The sequence below is a fragment of the Tauraco erythrolophus genome, chromosome 7 (genome assembly GCF_009769465.1).
Source record: "Tauraco erythrolophus isolate bTauEry1 chromosome 7, bTauEry1.pri, whole genome shotgun sequence".
NCBI classification, from domain to species: domain Eukaryota; kingdom Metazoa; phylum Chordata; class Aves; order Musophagiformes; family Musophagidae; genus Tauraco; species Tauraco erythrolophus.
In genome coordinates, this window is record NC_141471.1 from 16,220,913 (window position 1) to 16,243,387 (window position 22,475).

Sequence of the window (22,475 nt, forward strand, 5' to 3'; positions counted from 1 at the left end):
GCGGCACAGCCAGCAGCCCACAGCGGCACAGGGGATAGTGGTGTCCCACTGGGGGACGGCAGGGACTCAGCGGGACACGCGTGGCCGGGTGCTTGGCTGCCCACTCGCATGAAACAAAAAGAGCATGTTTGGGCGGGGAGGCGTCGGGGGGGAGGCCCGGGAGGGGACGGGGCAGGGTGCCCGCAGGGCACCGCGGAGGGAGCGAGCCGGAAGGTGGGCAGGGGTGCGTGTGGCTGCGTGCGCGGCCGCGGCCACGGGGACGGCCGCGCGGAGCCGCGGGGAAGCCCGCGGGGCGCAGGTGGGGGCCTCCGGATCGGCTCTGCCTGCCGCCTCTCGTCCCCTCTCTCCCCCGCCGCGTCCCCTTGAGCCAGCCCCCGCCCCGGCCGGGTGTCAGGGCCAGGGCTTTGCCGTGTTTGTTTGTTGGTTCTTCCGCGCTGCCGATGTCTTGGGGGGGCTGAGGAGAAGGAGAAGGAGGAGGAGGAGGAGGAGGGCGGGGAGGGGGAGGGGACTGGGGCTTGGGAGACGGCGGCTCCTCGGCCTCTCTTATTGCCGCTGAGTTGCGCTCCTCTTCCTCAGGCTGAGAGCAGGAGCCGCCCGGGCGCTTCCCCTTCCCCGGCCGGCCGGGAGTCCCTGCGGCGGCAGCGCGCTCTCTTGCCTCCCGCCGGGGCAGGTGAGTGCGGGGCGACGGGCACCGCCGCCCCGGCCGGGCAGTGGCCGGGCACCGCCGGGCACCGCCGCCCCGGGGCTACCGGCCCCGCAGGAGCCGCGGCCGCGGGAGAGCGGGGCGGGCGGGAGGGACGCAGTTTGCCAAACTCCAGCGCCCGACTGGTCCCCGCTCACGGCCGCTTTCCCTTCTTTTTTTTCCAATCCGCAGAGCACCCCCGCCCCGTCTCCCGGAGCCCGCCCCGGCACAGCGCTCCGGAGGGGCCAGCAGCCGCGAGGATTTTTGTCTGTCTTGTTTGTGTGTTTGTTGCTTTTTGTTGTGTTGGTTTTTTGTTTTCCCCTCGTTTTCATTTGGCTTTCTAGTCTCGCTGGGAATGGCAGGGGCAGCGGCGCCTGGAGAAGGAACAAATGTGGGGAAAGGGAGAGGGAGCCGGAGCTGAATGACAGGATGCAGGCGACTTAAGGCACAGAAAGCAGCCAGCCTCCCTCTGCCCCCGGGACTGCCCTTGCGGACCGTGCTTTCTGCTCCTCACTCCGGCTGGAGGATTTAAGACCTAGCAAGAGTTGTGCGTGGAGGGCTTCTTTTTTTTTCTTTTTTTTTTTTTTTTTTCCCTCCTTTCCCTGTTCTCGGAAGGGAAAATGGATTGGGGACTTCTCCTGCACTGTGCAGCCCTCACCTTCACCCTCGCCAGGGCTCTGCGAAGCGGTAAGTGTCACGGGGGGACGTAGGGTCTCGGCCCGGGCAGGCGGCTGCGAGGGTGGGCTCCGGGGCTGCCGGAACTGGGGGGCGGACAAGGGGGCACGGAGCACCCCGGGACCGGCACCGACCTGAGCCCGCCTGGGGGGAACTTTCTGCCGGAGAAGGAAAGCGGTTCGATCCTCGCCCGAGGATCGCCCGCCCTGGCATGGCCTTACGACTTTATTTTCCGCTCTTTTGGGTTGTTGTATAAAGCAGGCTGCTCGTTCTCACTAGATCAGGACAGCCAATTGTCTTAATAATGTTTCCTCCCATAGGCAATTAAATAAGTCTCGCCTTCGATATCTGAAAGATAATGAACACTTTACAGAGAAGGCTTTCTCTCCTCCTCCTTTCTTTTTCCAAAGCGTAAGATTTCAGATTATCGTGCCTTTTACTAGCTGAGAGTGTACCTGCGGGTAGTCTTCAAACGCAGAGCTCTCTAGACTGCCCCTTTCCCAAGTCTGCAGTTTACGTGCAACTTGCACAGTGCCAAGAGAGAAGCTGAGCTTCTCTGGGAAGGCTCAAGATTCCCCTCCAAGAGAGAAATCCCATAACAAATGACTGATATAGCTCGTGTACTATCAGGCAGCCCTTGAAAACACAACTAATTAAAAGCAGCGTGCTCCTCCTTCCCCGAACAATGCCAGGGCACTGTGAATATTTCACTGCATGATGCATTTTTAAAGAAGGTCTAATTGTGGGACTGCTTGACGAAACAGCACACTGCTTGACTGCTCTTGCACACGAAACAGGTCGTGCGAATTTTCCTTTCCCAACAAATCCTGAGCAATTATTATTATCTAATTATCAAATATTTACTTTTGCCTGACTGGGTTTTCAATCAAAGTAATTAAAAGAAGAGAGCACCCTCCGCTTACTCTGGTATATTGTTTTAATAAGGGACCGCAAGTGGAGCGTCGTGGAAGAGAGAGTATTAAAATCGCATGGTTTATGATGGGAATTAATCTCTTTCCCAATATGTTTTGAAGAGGCTGCTTAATTTAATCAGGACGAGCTGCCTCCTCCAGCGCCGTGGTGCAGGAGCAAAGGAACTAGTGGCGTGTGCCAAGCCCAGCTTGGGGATGCTCCGAGAGGTGCACTTTGCTCACCCCTCCAGCCCAGGTGAGGGGTGTGGGCAGCCACCTCCCTGGCTCCCACATAACCCAGGGCTGCCCCTGGTCCTGCACCCTCTGAGGGGTGAGAGGGGGCCACCCGGTGCTCTCGTTGATTGTTTCTCTCCATTAAAAGAAGGGGAGTAGGGTGCGTCACTGGGCAGAAGCCTCCACTGTGAGCGGTTATTATGGTGGCCCTGCTGGAGTCACCAAGGCCGTTAACCTCCTCTGTAACCTACCAGACCTACTAATGCCACCTTCACCTACAAGCAGTACTAGTGTCCACTAAATTAATTCATTAACCTTATTTAGAACTAATGGTCCAAAGTCATTAGAAACTGCTCTTCTTAATCAAGTGTGAGAGAGATTGCACAGAGCCAGGGAGTCTAGTAGACCGCATTATCTTATTACACTGTCACTTTCCCAGAAGTCGCAGATTAAGGAGCGCTGGTGGTAGTGAGTCCACCTCAGCGTCCTCTGAAGTGACTCTGTCAAGTGACTAGAAGCAGCACTGCTTTATTTCAGGCATTTAACAGATGCCAGACTCTGCCATGTTGTTTGCAGGGCTGGAGTGGGCTTAATGAGACAGGATCACTTTCCAAGTGTGCTTACACAGGGAGGAAAAGGCAAGATTCCCTGAGAGCCCCAGACAGCGGATTAGCAAGATCAGCAGTGACAGCTTTTGAGCTTTGAGCTGCAATGCCTTTTGTTCTGGTCAGAGGAAAACAGCCTGTTTTTCAAAGGCAAAGCAGAAATAAATAATAAGGTAGCCTATCCCAGCAACATCCTTAGCAATATCTGGGGTTTGACCATACAGCTGAGTACGTATCATCCCCTTCCCTCCTAATTTATGACAAATAATCTCTTTATAGAGTGTAGCTTTATGCATTTTTGATGTGCACTTCCTCATTCATTTCTATTTGACCTGTTTTTCCCACAATAAAATCCCGTACATTTATAAATTCATGCTGAGAGCAAGGAATGTCATTTTGCTTTCACAGAGAATGTATCAGATACAGCACTGCAGCCTGTATATACCATTATTGGGATGTAGTGATATATAGTTTTGCTGTCTGCATTCTTCCTGTCTGTAGTTTACTGTCATATGTAATTGCTCAAAATTAAACAATCAATGTGTGGAGAAAGTTTTTTCCTCCCTGAAAATCTATAGAAAAAAATCCATGGTAGTAAAAAAGTGATAACACAAACCTGCGCTGGACAGTGAAGTGAGTGACCATATAGGTTGCATTTCTTGTCCCTTTTTATTTTTTCCTATAAACCTTAAAATACAACCCTGACAGTGCTGACCAAAGGAGCAAGATGCAGCATACCACGTTTCACAGTCACACTTGGTGATTCTGGAAACTTTCGCAACTATTTTGCTATTAGAGATAAATCTTTGTTGTTGTTGGGGGGAGGAAGGGACAGAAGGAAGAGGAAAGGATGTTGTTCTGCTCCATTACTTTGATGCAGTCTCCAAGCATGAACAAACTTCCTTGAAGGAATAAATAGTGGATGATTTCTGCTTCACTAAAACAACTTTGTTCTCTGTTAGCCTGGGTTTGAAGAGCACAGATAGCTTCAACCTGCCTGGATTTATGGACTGATAAAACAAAGGGAAGGTCTGCTCCAAATGAGCCTGAATCCACCAAGACAATCCCAGTGGTCAGTGACACAGACCAGGCTTGTCCCATGGCTGGGCAGGGGGTCAAACGGCATCCTTTTAGCTTTCCTCAAAACTTCATACTTAAGAAGATTATACCTTTTTTTTTTTTTTTTTGAGATAATTGAGTGTCAGACACCTTTCTGAGCCAACATTTAATGCTGTTGTGAGGATGTGAGGTCTTTAACACTGTAAGAGGCACTGTGCTCAGGGCTTTTTAAAAAGGTGCTGTTTAGAAATGGGGTATCTTCTGCTACCTGCTGCCTGTCCAGCCGCTAGGTGTAAGGATGGGCAGAGAGGCAGGCCTCTTTCCTTCGCTCAAATGTATCGGAGATGATCAAAACGCAGCCAAAGTTTGCTTGAAGAAGGCTGCACACACACCCCTGCCCTCCCCTCAGCATTTAGCCGGCGGCGGGCTGATTCGCTGCTGCAGGCTGAAACCGAGTCCTTGCCCTGGGAGAACCGAAAAAAAACCCAAACCCAAATCTGTTTGCTTCCCCTGCAGATAAGTGCGGCGACACGATCAAAATCGTAAACCCCGGGTACCTCACCTCCCCCGGCTACCCCCAGTCCTACCACCCCAGCCAGAAGTGCGAGTGGCTGATCCAGGCCCCGGAGCCGTACCAGCGCATCATGATCAACTTCAACCCCCACTTCGACCTGGAGGACCGCGACTGCAAGTGAGTGCGGGCGCCGCGCTACGGAGCGCCACGGCGCCACCTGCCGGCCGGCCGCCGCCGCGCGCCCCCGCCGCCGCGCCCGGTTCCGCGGGGCTCCGCGCCCCGCCCCGCCGCCGCGCCCGCGGCCGGAGCCGCTCGGCGTCGCTGTCAAGGGGCTGCGGCCGGTGTTTGCTGTGGCGAGGCGCTCAGCGGAGCATCGTTCGGGGCGCGGGACTGGGGCGGGCTGGGGCAAGTTTAGAAAGATCTTTGCAACTTTTTGAGGTTTTTGAAGAGCATTTGAATTCCGTCTGCCTGATGGGAGAGGCAGGTGGGTGATGGTGATGATGCGCGTTACAGGGGCGCGATTAGGGTGAGGCACCGCAGCGTGTTTGTTGGCCTGCTTGCTTTTTTGAGTAAGTCTCTAGAGTTTTAAAAAACAGTTCCCTTGCATTTTGGGTCCCCACAGCTACAAACGGCCTGTGGCAGAACCAGGCGATCTATAAATTGTCAAATGCTCTTAACGCAGTTAGTCTGGCATTTGCTCTCACCCATTAAGGGGCAGTGGACTGCAGGACTGACAGTCATATTTCCCCCTTTCTCCCTTTGCTGCTGATTTATAGCCAGTAGCTCTTCTTTCCCTTCCTCCTGCTCTACTGTAGTGCTCCGAGAGGAGGAAGGGGACAGCTGGGGCTCCCTTTGCTCCCCTGTGTTGGCGTTCCCTTTGACCATCTACTTCCACAATTGAGCAGGGGAGTCAGAGCCTCCCAGAAGCTGATCTCCACTTTGTCCCCAACCTGTAAACCACACAGCTTGCACAAGGCAACACCCGGTCAGATCATTCCCCTCTTCAACACGCCCTCTAAATTCAGCCTAATTGTTTCATGAAGAAAATATTTTAGTGATTCGTTATTTAAAAATTTCTTGAGTATCACCATTTTTTCAGCCCCTTCTGAAAACTCCAAGAGAGAGTTGTTGTTCATTAATGCTACTAGTCAAGGTTTTCTCTGCATGTCGGAAAAATTAAACGCATTAGCTATTAGTGTTTGGCATTTCATGGGAGTATTTGAGATTTTACAGGATTCGGTCCTGTAAAATTATGCTCAGCATCGTCAGGTGTGGTTGTAACAGACCGTGAGGTTAGAGCATTGGACTTGGAGAAAGAGAGCAACTGTACTCAAGCCCTTAATTTTTACCACGCATGTCTTTATTCCTGTTATTTAACAAATCAATTACTTAGATCACAGTTATTGAGTTCACTTACAATGAGATTCTTTAATGGTGCTGTGTGGTGCTTAGTTGCTTTTTTGTTGGTTTTTATAATCTCTTATGTATCAGCGTTTCAGTACCATAGTTGAATGATAATGCAGGAAAACCCTGTGCTCATACAACTAAACTGACTCTTTGTTAAAATGAGTTCTTACTGTGGTGTTGGAGCTGCAGCTCATATTCATGCCATATGTTCACACACTGACTTCCCATTCTTTAATTTTTAATTTGTTGTACAGAGGCAATGATTCACTTCCCTGTGTCTTCTTGACACAGGTTTTGCTTTTGTTCTGTGGGACAGTGCCAGTGCTTTAAAATGCTTCTCTGTCTCTCTTTGTCTTTCAGGTAGTGATTAGGAAATTAAATCAAGCATATTTCAGTGTCAAATCCGTTTTGTTCCTTGCTAGAATACATGTTTTTCCAACTCTATAAAACCAACATGGTCTTCGACAGTAGTAAAGTGGTGTACAGCATACAATTATTTGAAGAACAAGTAATCTTTGTGGCATAGTGTTGTGCTAAACAGTGCTAGACTGAGCTGAATTGCATCCAGGGAAGGGATTGACTCCCTCCCTCCCTCCCTCCCTCTCAATATTCATTGTCCACTCTTCCCCCTGCATTATTTCTTCCTCTGAAAGGGGGCCCAGTGCAGTAATGAGTTCGTGGTGGGTGGAAGGAAGTCTCTAAGCAGGGTTGTTTGCGTTGTCTTTGCAGCATGCAGTGGTGATGACTTTACCGTTATTTGGTCTATGCTGAAATGCTAATCTTCTAGGCTATGCTAAATTACTCAGCTGCTACTTCACTTATATTTAAAATTACTCTTTTTAACTTGAGAGGGATTGTATTTGTGCCAAAAAATTTTGGACGAGAATAATAGAAAATTATTTCAGCAACAGGAATTTGTCAGCCATCTCTGTGGTTTGAAATTTCAGTGTCTACTTACAAAATTCACATTCCTTGTACCAAATATTGGGTGCAACAGGAGATTAATGCAATAAAACATATGAGATTTTTTTGGTTTTGCAGCTAAGTGCATTTTGATTTCCTAATACAGTTAGTTTATTAGCAACTCAGTCTGCAATCTAGAAACGTGCAATTTAGGTTACACTCCAGTTTATTGAAAGGTTTAGCACTGGAAATTAATAAGCACTTAAATATGAAATGCAGATAGAAAATGAGAGATAGGGGAATTCATGTCTGGGAACAAAAAAATGCCCCGTACAATTAGAGTAGACTAGAGGAGAAGATTAGCTTGCTGGCCTAGCTCCCAAAATCCTCTTTATAATGCTGCTCATTGCATCTCAGACCTTAGTTAGTACTGAAAACAACTTTAATAACAAGGACCCCCTGAGCCCAGGGAGGGAAAAAATGTGACTTTGGAAAGGGTACCTTCTTGTTCTGTAGGGCCAACATGAAAATCGAGAGACCTTATCTAACTTTTAGAAATATTGCTCTATATATAGGGCTAGATGTATTGAAATGTAAAACTGGTGAAAGGTTGATTCTCTGAGGGGAATCAAAAGCAGCAAATCTAAGTATTAGCTGCACTGAAGCTGTTCCCAGTTAGTCTCTTTGTATGTTAAGATTTGGAATTAATTTTTAAAATATGCCCTTGATTTACCTACTTATTACGCCATGCTTTAATGAATAAGTATTTCTCAAATGACTCCTAATAAAATTCATATATGTATGATTTTCTAACGATCAGAACCGTTTGAGTTGTTTTAAATTTCAAGCAAACATGGTGAAAATTCCCGTTTCTCTGGAGGCATGCCAAAGGACTCAACTTTCACAGTTTTGAAGAATAAAGATACGCAAATAATTAAAAATATGTTCACACAAGCCAGGTTCATCTAATAAAAAATCTTCTAACCAGAACTACTGAACCAGCATAATGGAAATACTGGGTCTTGACGGGAAGTATACAATCATGTCAACCACAGATTGTTATCAGGGACGTACATAATGAGAAAATACACAGTCTGTTTTAAACTTTTAACTTTAATGAGTGTTATGCCTCCTCTTCAGGAGGCTAAGAAACAGAAATTAAGGTTGTACTTTAAGAGAAAAGTAGTTTCTGTTTGTCGTTTTGCCTTTTCTCAAGCAAGCCCCGGTAATAGCCATGCATTTTTGGAGTCAGGAACATGGTCAAAATGAATAGAAGAGACAAAACATATGGCTACATATTAGTTAAAATACTCCAGTGTTTGTTGCATGTGGTAAACGCTTTTCAGCACTTATGCAAGCTGTACAAGTCTCGTGTTGCTGAAGTACCCTACTGTGTAAATGTAGCCATCTTGAATCTAGTAAAACTTTATACCTAGATAATAAACAAGAATGTCACTGATACAGTACTTTGGATTTATGGAACTTTTCCGGTTTCCCAGCAATGCACACTATCAGCATGATAATTTATAATGGTTTGTGACAAATGTTGCTGAGCAAAGAGGTGTGTGGTTACATTCAGATCAGATGTCATTATCAAGGGAGCAATAAAAATTTCACAGACACTAGGTTAAAAACATTAAGAAAATGAATGTGAAGCTTCAGAAGAAAAGGGCTTAAGAAAGGTGGAGGATTGGGTAGAGAAAGCCCAATAGCGGTTTCCTTACTGACACATTATTGACTTTGTTGCCAGACTGACTGTATTGTTTTTCAAGGTTTTCATAGATACATCACACAGCACAATTGTTTTATTGGCCATCATTCAGAGACGTGGAGAGTAAATATCATCCTTGGTTGACAATTATAGAGTGTATACACAATGCTGTCGGATCACCAGTATGGAAAAAAATGATCATTTTGGAAACATGCGAGTTGTAGAAGTAGAGATGTCATAGATAATTATTCTTTATATTGCATTTACCAGGCATTAGTTCTGATGAGGTTAGAACTGTATAGAAATTGCAGTCAGTTACAGAATACAGAGCGAAAAATACCTATGTTTGTTTATATAGAAGAAAGCAGCTCCTCCAGATCCTTGAGTATGGAAGAAAGCATAGCTATCCAGACCTAAAGAGTGAAACCATAGCCCTGCAGAACTCCTATAGACCTTAGTGACATTAGAAATTCATCCATCCATTTTATTTCTAAATAACGTCAGTGGATTTGTGCTATAAATCTGTAGGTATAACAAACTGAGGCTGGTAAAATAAACAGGAGCAAGGCAAGCCATGGCTCAGCCTTTCTTTAGTTTCTGCAAAGTTTAAGCTTTCATTTGCTTTTGTCTAAATCCCAGTTCCCGTTCTTTCACGCCGCGAGGTCTGCTTTGTGCAGACTTTGTGCCTCGTGGTTCTCTCATGCTGGAGCGATTTGAGCCCTTTGAGTCGAGCTGGTGGGAGCACGAGGAGCCGCAGGTGGCACCGAGCTACCATGGCAGTGCAGCGGTGCCCACGTCCCTGCTGCCTGCCCAGAGGAGAAAGCCTCGTAAGGGACATCGCTGGGCTGCCTGTCAAGCCGCGCCCGTCAGAATCATAGAATCGTAGAATGGTTAGGGTTGGAAGGGACCTCAAAGACCATCTAGTTCCAACCCCCCTACCACGGGCAGGGACACCCTCCACTACACCAGGTTGCCCAAAGCCTCATCCAACCTGGCCTTGAACACTTCCAGGGATGGGGCATCTACAGCTTCTCTGGGCAACCTGTTCCAGTGCCTCACCACCCTCAGAGTGAAGAAGGGTCCTGCTGGTGGCTGCACACATGGCAGCTGCTTTCTGACTGCCCAGAGGTGCAGCTGGAGCTTGGCTCTGGGCTTTCCAGCCCTGAGCTGCTCCCACAAACCGCACCAAGGACATCTTGGGTGTAACGGAGGGTCTGGGCCCAACACAGCCCTGTTGTCATTGGAAGCAATGGAAATTTTTCCCTCCGCTTCCACGGAGCTGTCTCCTGTCACTCTTTAAGACTGCGAGGAAGGGTGAAGCACAGCCCCTGCAGGACTGGTTTTGTGGCTGTATCATTTTGAACGCAACTGCCAGCCAGAGCTTCCTCATTCCCTCTGCCCCTGCTGCTGCTGAAGGTGGCAGGCAGTGAGGTGACAAAGGAGCAGATCCACTCAGGCCCGCGAGAGGCAGGGACCATGTCTGCCCATGGTTGAGGGGAGAGGAACTGAAGGAGCCGAGGCCTCTGAGCTTTCCAACAGAAATATGGTTTTAGTGGCCTGGCCATGCTTCTCTGGGCGTCATCGTCAGGATATAACCATTTGCTTCAGGATGAGGCACCCCAGGGAGGCGGGAATGCCCCTCCTCGCCTGCTGAGGGCAGCTAGAGGAACGGCCATGCTCCCATGTTCGATCTGATGTGAATTAACTGAACGACCAGCCCACACCCCTTGAGCTGCCCTGGTGCGCGCTTCCCCGCAGGATGTTGGCAAAGGCCTGAAGGTCCTCTGTCAGAGCCAGGCCCATACAGCCATGACTGGGACGTGGGGCCCAGCACTGGCCCCTGGAAGTCTCCACCCGGGCCAAAGGGGTGGCCTCTCCACCCCCTTGTCTCTGTCACGCATCTGTCCCTCAAGAGCTGCTTGGGGTTACTGAGAGATTATTTGGGAGTACTAAAGGGATGAAGGGACCATCCTTCATTCTGTCCTCAAAATGAGACACAAGTGGTTTTGGCATAGTTTAGGATGAGTTGTTGCAGTGGATTTGGGGGACGTGTGATATCTCATGTTCCTGGGTGCGCTTTGAGGACGTTTCTCTACTTTGTGTAAAGCACACAAAAGGCTTTCTTAGGGAGCACGCTGCTAGGCTTCAGACAGCTCTGCTGGTGACCACTGCTATTTGATATCCTCTGAAGACTACAGTAAACTGTGCCAAGGAAAGGAGTCAGGCCAGGGAAGCGGAAAACACTTGTTGTGGTAGACATGGAGCGTGTTACCCCCCACCCTAGCACACACACAAATGATACTTTTCCTTAACTTGAAGGTTCTGGATTGTGAAAGTATATACAAATATGTGCTCTTTGCTACAGGGTTCAGTATGTATTTACACGCTAGTATCAGATGCAAGTGTCTAAAGATGATGCTGTTATTTTATTGTGCTTTAGAGAGTAAATAAGAATTGAAAGAAATTGAAGATTATATTATTTTTCTGATTACACAGTGTAATAAACCAATTCTTTTGTTGTTTATCTAAGTAGTTAACTCTTGTGAAAATCTCTACTGCTGAACTGTTCAACAATCCTTTCTTTTAGAGTAGTAGTTTGGGTTTCCGTTTCCTAAGGAAAAGGTATAAGGGAAACCATGAGCAAACCACCCAGTCATAGCTAGAGAGTCTGCACCGGCCCGCGTTAGGGGCTGAGGTGTTGGATGCAGAGCCTGGTTTTGCACCCATGTGTATGGGTGCGTTTCCTGGCACAGCAGAGTCTTGACTTGGGTCTCTATACAGTAGTGCATTAAAATTATAATAACAATCATATGCAGGTGGTGCTGTTAATCTAGATAGTTAAGTGAATTGTGGGAAGAATTCTGCCTTGATGTGCAGCAACCGGATGCCCTTCAGACAGGAAAGAAATTGAGGGTCAAATATGTGTTCCTGTGAGCCTAATCTTCATCATTCTGTGGACAGAGATAGACAAATTCAGAGCAGAGGGCTGAGTCCTTTCTAAATTGAAACCCAAATCATTGGCATTAGCCCCATGAAACACTCAATACGCTTTCAGTCAACCCCACCCTGCTCTCTTCTCCATGCCTCTTCTCTGTGCTAATGTAATTAAAACAAAACCCTATGTGTTGCTGAAAATTAATTTCTTAATTATAATATATTGCAAGCTATAACATTGGATCCTAACTTGATAATTACGATATAGATATTTCTATACAGCTGATGTAAACCAAATTAAATTATTTTCTTCTGTAGTATTTCCAAAGAATGAAATTACATCTGAAAACAGGATATACATGCAGTCACATGTATATGTCTAGACTTACATATCAGACAGAACTACTTGCGTTGTGTATAGACAGATGTTACATGCGCCTCTTTAAGACTGTGTGTATACACACACACATTTGTGCATATAGTATAGATTTCTTCGTTTATGTGGAAGTTCCTAAAGTTCATTAAAGCACTAATACCCATCTTAAGGCTGATAATTAGGTATAAAGAGAAAAAGAGACAAGATTAGTGTTCAGATCATGTTCCAAATGCCTCTTAATTGGGTGTTTGTAATCAATCCTGATTGCAAGAGGCAGTGGTTGGCAGAATAAAGAATGAAAAAGGCTTAGCCCTACTATTTTCCTGTTAGTTGACTTGGTGTAGTATTTAGGTCAGGATCCAGTGTCAAACAAGGTAATTTTGTCAGCCTTAGCAATCCTCATAAAACATATAATAATCTTTTCTAATGATACTTTTTCAAGCTAAAGTCTCTCTCAAGCTGAAGAGTTATTTCATCTAGAATCTTAAAATGTTTTCAAGTGAACCACAGAAAAGACTTTGTTCTCCTGGCCTCCATCCACCACTGACTTGTGAAATCAGGTCTGAGTTCACTGTGGGTCTTTCATTGCATTGACCTTGGCACTTTTCTCTCTAAGCCACAGTTTTCCATCACAAAACCACACAGCTTGGTATAATGATTATTTCTTTATCCCAAGCAACCAAACAATTTTTTAAACAGGGTGACAGATTTCCCTCTTGCACTGTGGGAAGCAAGCACCTGGCCATTTCCAAATAGAGTTTTAATGAACTTCCTGCAAGAGATTTGAGAGAAGTTTAATAAGTCACCTGCCAACTTTTTGGGAGCATAGGTCATTTGCTTTTCTGTAGGAGTTCACAAAAACGTGAGAATACCCCCTTCCCAAGTCCCTAAACTTCCATGGAGGAAATTGATTTTCATGGGCAATATCAAAGTTTTAAAAATGTAACCTCAAAAAATCAGATTTCTGATTGTTTCTCACACATTAAGGTACTGTGAAACTCTACGATCCACAAAGCCGGTTGTGAACTGTGTGAGCTTTATAATTCACTTAAACAGAAAGGATTGTGCTATTTAGACTCTTGCATGTTAACAGCATTACAAGTATTTACGTAATGCTATAAAATGAAGAATTTAGATGGCTCAAAAGGACCATTGAGAAAATAGCTCCATATGTGGAAGAGACACCCATTTGACGTGGTGATTTCTTCCAGAAGAAACTATGCACATCCCAGAAGCACAATAACCAGCTGTTGTACTGGAGAAATTGGGCAGTTGTCTACTGCTTCCAGGCTCATGTGAGTTGCAGCGGCCACATGCCCCATGCATCTCCTAAAGACAGACGGGCCGAGCCTCATGCTGAACAAGAGCCTGGGTTAATCCCTTCCTTATGCTCCCAGCATCTTGGGCTCTGTTGCACATTTGCACTGTGCGCTGCTCTTGTGTCCCCATGTAAAAACACACTCATCAGAGTGGGATGGGAGAGGGGTTGAAGCATCCCACGCAGCTGGAGGCATGTACTGCCCCTGCAGCTCAGCCCTGTGCTGGGGCCATGCCCCACTGCTTTTTATGTTGGAAAAGAAAATACAGATAGTCCTTTTTTTTTTTTTTTTTTATGACACTTCTTCTTAAATTGGAAGTTGGGAACCTAGAAAAAAACAGAGGTCTGTTCACACCCATGAAACTTTGAGAAATGCTCCCTCACAGCCAAAGTTTGCTCATCTTATTCACACAAACCAGCCCGCTGAAGTCATTAAAACAGCAGACTCATTTGTGCAGGGCTAATAGCTAGGACATACCATCTATGGCACTATACAAAATTAGTAGTACTTTTTATAGCAATGGATTTCAAATGCTCACAGAATAATTTACAATACAGTAGAAATTCAACTTCATTCTTTTTTGTCCCTCGATTCCATAGATCACCATAAATAAGTTATCGTTTCTTCTCCAGAATCTTAGCTCGTATATGAAGATCTGGGGCAAGTTGCTAAGTGCTGGGTAAGAATTAAAGTTCGCCTCATTGTAGGCCTCTTCTGCCAATCTGTCATTAAGCCAGACAACTTACACCGACTTTCCTCTGATGTATTCATCTGTAACAAGGGAAAGCAGATCAGCAATTTAGAAAGCTTTAGCTTGATCACCGTGCAGAAACATAGACTACGCTGCCTATTTCCATAGTGATCACTCCACTTTGCCAGATGCGAAATGGGAGGCTTACATCCCTCACGCTAAAAACCCTTCTTAGAGGAAATCCCTAGGCTGTCGATCCATTTGAGTAGCTTTAGTTAAGTCTGGAAAAAATATGCAAGGTAGCTCTTAAATAAAAGCTCGCTTTTTCTGTTTCACAGCCATCTCCATAATCTGTTTTGGAGACAGAGGCATAAGATGTATTAACATGGCAGGCATATGTTCTGGTTGCTGAGTGTTTTGTGACATTTCCACAAAACCCCTGAGATTTGATGTCACAATCCTATAAACTTTATCTATTTGTTATATCATATCTGGGCTTAAATCCGAAACTTCTTTACATGCATTTACAGCAGACAATTTAAGTTCATCTCCTTGTATTTCAGTGGCAGTTAGAGCAGGTACAGGTTTTAACCACTCTATATAGTTTAACATTCTAATGCATTTCAAAAGTTTTCTGTTGTGTTTCAATAGCACATACACTATATCATGTAGGTATATAAATAGGTACAGGACCACACTGAGCTGTGTGAAGCAAGTGAAGACAGCTCCACTGGTGCCCAATAGTATTGCACCTGCTACTGCTCAGACACAAAATACCATAAGCATTATCGTATTATGTTCCGTACTGGTTTCCATTATCATTTATCCTCCACGGCTATACTAGATGATGGCCTTCAAACAGTATAATAGTCTTCTTTATCTCATTTCTCTGACATCATTTTCAAGTTCCTTATTACTCTTGAACAGTGTAGCTAATTAGTGTCCCAAATTGCTTCTCATTCTTCCCATCATAGCGTGTCTTTATTCAAGGAAACCAGTGCTCTTCAGCCTTTCCCACACAAATAGCTCCCCCCAAACTAAACTTAAAACTTACTACCAAAAGCCAGCCTCAGATTTCCCAGGCAATTAGGCTCCTTCTACTGGCTATTACATTTTTACTTTGCACATTTTTACACTTCTTAATTAACTGTACCTATGTACTCCTTGAGACTTGAATCTTTGTCTTCTAAGCCTAGTCTTCATACACTGATTTTTGCACTGATTTAGTTATTTCAATTAAGGTTTTGTTGGTGTATAGTTAAAATAATCAGCGTGCACTGGGGGATACACGTATTCTAGCATAAAGATGTCTTACGTCCGTACTTTGCAGAAATAAACCCTGCTATTGTCAGCAGTTTGTAGCAGGGACTGTATTGCTTATCTATAATGATTTCTAAACTGTTATAGCTAAAGTGGCTGTAAAAACAAATGTATAGACCTACTTCTGTGTTACATAACTAGTTGCAAATGCTAGTAGATGGTTTTGGATACTGTATTAGCTAAATTTGTTAGCAAAAATTAATTAGATTGCCTTACTGATTGCAAGTTGCAAATTGCGTGCTGGGGGACTTACTGACACATCGATTTTCTCCCAGCTTTTACTCTTCAAACAAAGGTTAGGCAAAGCGTCTAAGCTAAGCAGTTCCTCTGCCTGCTGTAGCTTACGCTTTCCAGGAAGGTTTTTTTTTTCGAACTTGCCTCACTAGGCAGCTAGATAAATTACTGCGATGTGACCTTCAAGCACCTCCTTTTACTCCATGGAAATTGTCCATATGCACGCTCTCACCCTGTGATATTCCGTATGATGTTCAAGGTACTTTATCCCTTTTCTTAGTTATTCCTCCTCCTACAAAGCAAAACCATACTCATAGGTGTAACCACAGCTCAGCTGATACTCTGAAATCAAACTCTGAGTGCTCTGAAAATAAACATCTGATCACTGGGTAACATTTGCATGTCCCCATATGCTCAGCATAGAAAGGAAAATATATCCTTCCTTGCACATCCCAGCTTCAGCTCTTTCCTCCATCTGAAAGACGTCGGATAATTTTGAATTAAATATGTAAAGAAAGGAAGCTGTTTTTAATGGGCTGTATTCTTAATTTGTCCAAAGATCATTTTACTGAATTAGTAGAGCACCAGTGATTTATATCAGCTGAATGAGGAGCTGAGTCTACATTTCTAGTTCCCTAGAAATTCTCAGAAGAAAGGCCAGTACTGTAGCTGAAACGGCATTAGCTTAGAGTGAAGTCGTTTAGAATTTTGTCATTCAGCAAGGTCAGACTTTAATACTCATGCAGAATGAGGAGGAGCTTCTTAAAAGTAGGTGGAATAAAGACCAAAGTCCTTCTGTCATGTGTACAAACTTTCTTTCCACTAACAGCTTTAAGGGAGTACACAGGATTAGGTGCTAGGGCTCTGTGGCTGCTTACAGTGCTCATGCTCTCATACTGCTCGATCTCGGGCCAGTCAGTCATCACCTTTGTGCCTCAGTTTCCTTACAGAGGATAATATTTCTCTGATTTGCAAATATCTGAGGATGCGCTTATTAATGTTTGTGGAGTCTTTAGAGGGCTGCTGGGTGGGAATGTAGTGCAGTATAACCATTATTGCCGTTGTTATGTATTTGTTCATCTTTAGCTTTTAAATTTTTTTAACAATATACTGCTGTGTAAAAATGTATGTGACAATCTTTTGACTTTCGGAGAAGTGTTATCCAAACAAAAATAAAGAATAGGACTCATGGTCACAAGAGACACATTATCCGTGATGAGAAGAATCTATAACAGACACGGCACTAACTCAAAACTGAGCTCCAAACAGCATCCAAATGCAAGCAATTTCAAATGTGTGCATATTGCCAGTACGAAGCTAGGCCATTCTGCAAGCGCAGCGTCCCCCGAGGAGCAGTGAGCCTAGCAGCAGCAAACGATAATGGCTGTCTTCTCATGTGCAGCGAGGGAAGCAGCACTTAGAGCCGCCTTGGGCAGCTGTTAAGTTATTCATTCTTAACTTGCTTCCATAAAGCTGTTATTGGGTGGAAGCAAGATGACCCAAAGATTTTGGGCCTGCTCTCTCTGCTATTCGGGACCATTCCCCATCCTTGCACACAGGGTGAAATTCTGGCTTCCTTCAAGTCAACGGCAAAATTTCTCCCCAATCCCACTTGGACTGAAAAAAATATTTTAGGCTCCAGAAAAATCTTTTTTTGTAGAACACTTTTCTGGTATCAGTGTATCTTGTAGAATTTTTCTCAGTTTGTCCAATGCACACAGTGCGTGTAAAGGAGCAAAGAGCCCTATGAGTTTTCAAATGCATTGGTACTGCTAGAACAATGAGGAAATTAAAAAAAATAATAATCTTGTTTTCTGTTGTTAGAGTACACGTAATGCATGAGGTACTGTTCTAGGTCATCTACCCGGTTTCTTAACCTCCTTTCCAAACTTTCAGGCTGTTTTGTGGTTTCCTTGTTTCACCTGATGCCTCATCCTTCCATATCTCCTCTCTGTAGGTGATGTGAAAGCTCACACTCTCCTAAGTAAAACATAATAGTTTTCTTTCTCAACATTGTCCCCTCTCAAGCTCCAAGTGAGACTTGAGATATTGTGAAACTTTTTTAAAATTCTTGTATCTCAAAAAGTACTTTTGGTTTCTTTTTAATTTCCATCTAGTATATTTTGGGGGTTTCCGCTGTGATAATAATAGCCAGAAAATTCCTCTGCCCTAAATGAGAAGTTTGGCAATACCATGATATCAGCAGCTGATGCTTTAAAACCTGCAACCAAATTCATTATACTCATGATAAAAATCATGAGAGCTGGCAATGCTGGATTCTTGCTAAAGACCCAACTTCCTGATGCTGTTTCTGTTCTCAGTCACAGCCCTGAAATTCCCACTCTAGTAACAGACTTAGAGAAAAAAAAATAGAATAAAGGAAATGGAAGTATTAATTTATATTGATTTGACTACTTGGCTATGTTTCTTCACCTCTCACTGCATGATCAAAACTTTCAGAAAGTAAAATTCATCCCAGCAAAAAAAATAACCTGAATTTACCACCCTTTTCTCTGAGAACACATAATATAACTTTAAGAGTCCTGTTGTTATGGAGGGTAAAGGTTTGCTTGGCTTCAAAGCCAGCTTACACCAATGAGAAGAAAATTGACTGAAAGCCATTAAATACAACAACAAGAGTTTTGGCTCAGAAGACCCTGATCTGCAAATTGCTGGCATATTTGGGACAAAGATCACACTGGCTGCTGCAGGATCCTTACACTGTCCCACTGCAATCCCCTGGCAGGCGTGTTGGAGATAAACAACATGGACTGACACAGAAAAACTTTCTTATGACATATTCTTTTACGTGTTGTGCAGGCTTATGTTTTCAGGGGATTGTTCTCTTTCAAATATTACACAAAAATACTGTGCGAAACAGTTAATGTCATTGACAACAAGGGTCTCATCCTCCCCCTCACTATACCATTTTTATGTCTACATGTTTCTAGTGAATTCAATGAAGTCATGACTGACTGCTTTGTATTTCCTTTATGGTTTGGATCCTTCACTGCTGCAGTTGCAGCAACTGCAGTGGGTCTAAGGTGATGTGCACAAGCTGAGCAGTGGCCATGTAGCTCTAAAATCAGAGGCTGTTCTGAGGACAAAACTAATTTCAAACATTTTTATAAACTCAAGGAAATCTTAATGTCTTTATCTGTTATTACTTTAAAATAATAATCCCAGACTGACCTGGGAGCTATTACTCAGTGAGCACTGGCCCTTGGAAGGTTTCAACTTGTCAAGTTTAGCCACTTTTTGAACGCACAGAGGAAGTCATTAAGGCACATCAGGCTGCTGATTGCTATTAAACTCTGCAGAGAGTTCTGTGTAAAAATCAATGCCATAACAGGGCTACAAGAATCTAAGAGGCAGGAAAAGCATTTCTTTACCCTCCGGTAACTCAAAAACGGATTAATAGGTTTTGTGAAACTTCGAAAAAATATCACCTATGAGCTAGGGGCCAAATGTAAACCTCTGTGACAAAATAATACAGCTCAGAAAGCTCTGAGCATGTGAAAATGGGATCATAATGGAACTGTCACTGCTATAACCTCAACTGTATATTTCTGTGCTGGAGAAATCTCACACATCTGCACATACACGCATGCACGTGCTTATTTATGTATGCCAAGGAACACCTCTTTTGCTGTATCGCCACTAAGGAACCTGGAGGGAAAATGCATTTTTAGTAAAGTATGATCTTACATAGCTTTTGCCAGAAAAGTACTGCAAGAATTTTCCAGATGAGTGCAGTCCTGGAATCAGCGAAAATGTTACCTAGATGACTGGTGTGTTTTGCTTGTGTGGGAACTGCACTGAAAAATGCAGCACAGTTTGCTGCTAGTTGAAGACTTTTGTACAATAAATATTTTTTCATGGAAAAGCTAGTTTAAAAATCATATTAGGAATTTAATTGTAAACATGTAGTATATAACCAGGCAAAGTCCCATTGTCTGGCTTTGAGGCCAATTGCCATGGAATGGCTTAAATTCAAACTGTCCTGTTCTCTTGCCCAGAAAGCAGAGTGGTGGCATTCAATACAATTTTGGCATGAGTCTCATTCAATTTTTGATGATAAGATGTTGAAACATCTTTTTATTTGATTATTTTTTCTTTGATTTTTATATGAAAATAAGATTTTACTGAGCTGTGTTAAATTTGCTTCATTATGTCATAGGATCATTTGGGTTGGAAAGGGATCTCAGGAAATCATCTCGTCCACTTACTACTCAAAGGAATTGCATTTTCTATAATACAAAAAACCTAAAATGAAGCAATCCATGTAAAACCAATGCTTCCATAAACCAGAGAAGACCTAGTTAGGATATTTCAGAACCTTTATTTTATGGCCTACACCAGCCTTTCTGCTGAATAGATATTAGTTTCTCACCAGCTCTCCTTGTCCGTTTTAAAATTTTAGATTTCCTTCTTTTATTGAAAAAGAAGATTCTTTTCCTTTCAGAAAAGATGGAAATATCATGTAGGTGGACCCACCCTAGGAGGAAGGCTGAAGGGGTAGGGCCACAGCATGTCCCTACATGGAGGCTGCAAGTGCCCTGCTGGGTCATGGTCTGCCATCTCAGCTAGCCCAGAAAGACTGTTTTAAAAGAAGGAGCAGAAGGTGTATTGTCTTAGTATCGGGCTTAGGATAGGCAAGACTTAGGAGCAAAATAGCCAGCTTTGGTCCAGGTGGAGGTAAATTTTTCCCAAAAGCTCACAAAACTGCAGGTGTCTGACAGCTTCCACCCTGTCCTGGCGAGCCACCATTGTGCATCCCTCCAAGTCCATGGGAGAGCATGTGGCCATGGCCACAACCAGCATGGCAAACCCTCCCAGAGTATCTGCGCCCAAGACCGAGTCCTGGAGAAAAGGGTCAAAAATAGGCTTTCTGTGAAGGACTGGATCAAGCGCATGCGATGGAGAAGCTCTTAATGAGTGAGCTGTTAAAGCTTGTTGCAGTGCATATGGTCTGGACCGGCTGCAGCGAGGAGGCAGATTGCAGACCGTTCCCCCAGCACGGTGCTGAGGACGAAGGCTTCTATACTCTTATTATAGCAGGGGGAAAATCCACTTTCTTGCATGGATAATTTTGGAAGTTATAATCAGCCTGTTGTTTTTACTTCAGTGGAGTACAGAGCAAGAGTTGTGTAAAATGAGGCTGCTGCCTGTCTGTCAGGCAGCTGTAGTTTTTACCCTGCAGGCTCTTTAATGTGCATTCTTTGGCGAATTCTGAAGAGAACAGTCACAACTGTGAGCTCAGACGTTAGAGCGATCTCATCTCTAGTCATTGAGCTGGAGACTTCACTCATGCATCACCCTGTGTTTGACGCAGCCATTAAGCATCCTGACCCAGTAACCAGAAAACTGAATTGGTGTCTAAGTTAAAAGGCACTGTAAAAATATGCTCTTGAATCATCTTTGAATAGAGATTAATATTCCTTGCAATGTGTCTACTTTTCCCAGGTGTTAAATAGACCATTTGCTGTCTACTGGTTTTTAGGGTTTTTCAAAGTAGATGTTAAAGGCTATTCCAGCCTAACTCAACAGGGGTTTAAGGCATGAGAGACAGTTATCTGCAGAAAAATGCCCATCTCTCAAATAATTAGCAATTATCTGTCAAAAAGGCTTCTGAACCGACTACAGTAAGAAAAACAACTTTTCATCTTCGGCAGTTTTTGTCTCTCTCTCTTTCCCCCTCCTCTTCGCCTCCCTCCCCTCCGTTCCCTAGCATTTTCTGAGCAATCTTTGCCAAAGGAAACACTGATGAAAGTAACTTTCAGTGGCTGAGTTCTTCTCTCCGTCACCTCCTCCCTGCTCAGCCCCTAGATTGCAACAGACATCTGCCTTTGTACACACACCATGTCAGAGTCCAGCAGAGACATTTCATGTTCATTGTTTCTCCAAAATAAATAAAAGCAGCACAAAACGATGCGAACTGGCTGCAGACATCCCATTGCTAATAATGGAGCTGTGCTGGTAATTGCTAATAATGATGCAGTGTTTCAGCAGATCCAGAATGTGGATCTGGTCTGAATAAAGTGACACAGATGGTAACATCATTGCATATTTCTTTGCAGTGAAAGTTGAGATTTTACTGTGGGAAAAAATACCATTCCTATATTTCTTTCCAGTTATTTCTTTAATATTAGGAGCACTGGCATGCTTGATCTGGGAACTGTGTCAGTGCCACCTAAGGAACTTGATGAGGAGTCCGCAAAGTGAGGAGAAGCAATTGTTTCCACTTCGCAAAGGAAGCATTTAGATGCTGTTTGACAGAATTGCATTTGCCTCCCTTGGCAGGGATGACCCATTTTGATCACACTCAACAGCCAAACAACAAATAGCCAATTTGCAGTAAATCAGACTTTAAACATCTCCGTAGCTTGCTATCTGAAAGCCGGGTTCTGGAGTCCTCTCTCATGAACCAGAGCTCCCACATCTGTACCTCAGTTGTCTGGGAGTGCTTCATTGCATTTCTGCAGGCTGCAGACAGCGGGAACACATACTTTGTGGGCCAGCTCCTGGGTTTCAGCTTCCTTTGATGTGCACAAAGTACGTGCTCCTCTGGGAGTGCCCAGCATCCTCTGTGCTTGTGTGCACAACCACTTCAGGCCCCCTGGTGAGCCAAACCCAGTGGAAGTGCACACTGCTGCTTTGGCCTGACTGCAACATTTCCTTTGAAAGGTGTTTGTAAAGCTGTGGCAGCATGTCAAAGATAAGGAGAGACAGGAATCAGTTGTATTTGCCAAGCGCCTGCCTTTGTTGGCTCCGTCCGCAAGAGCAGCTACCCTCCACTTTTGAACTCTCTGAACTTGCTGCATGTTCATGCACAAAAATTGCTAGCTCACCCAGACCTAGAGCGTCAGGGCCAGAGCTGTCCTTCCTGCAAGATTAGGT

At 44.4% G+C, this 22,475-nt stretch overlaps 1 protein-coding gene across 7 annotated transcripts in view; it reads left to right on the plus strand.

Annotated features, from left to right (window-relative positions):
• The first annotated feature begins 880 nt into the window (after positions 1 to 880).
• The window catches only part of NRP1 (neuropilin 1), a 113,266-nt gene continuing 91,671 nt past the window's right edge, over positions 881 to 22,475 (plus strand). For 4 of the 7 annotated variants that reach the window (XM_086614485.1, XM_086614486.1, XM_086614487.1 and 1 more), the window contains exons 1-2: positions 881 to 1,369; positions 4,683 to 4,857. In XM_086614485.1, the coding sequence (XP_086470611.1) occupies positions 1,303 to 1,369; positions 4,683 to 4,857 (242 nt within the window). In that variant the 5' untranslated portion in view covers positions 881 to 1,302. Of the gene's footprint in view, positions 1,370 to 4,682; positions 4,858 to 22,475 lie in introns of those variants that run through there. The other 3 variants (XM_086614494.1, XM_086614491.1, XM_086614493.1) reach the window with 3 other exon arrangements.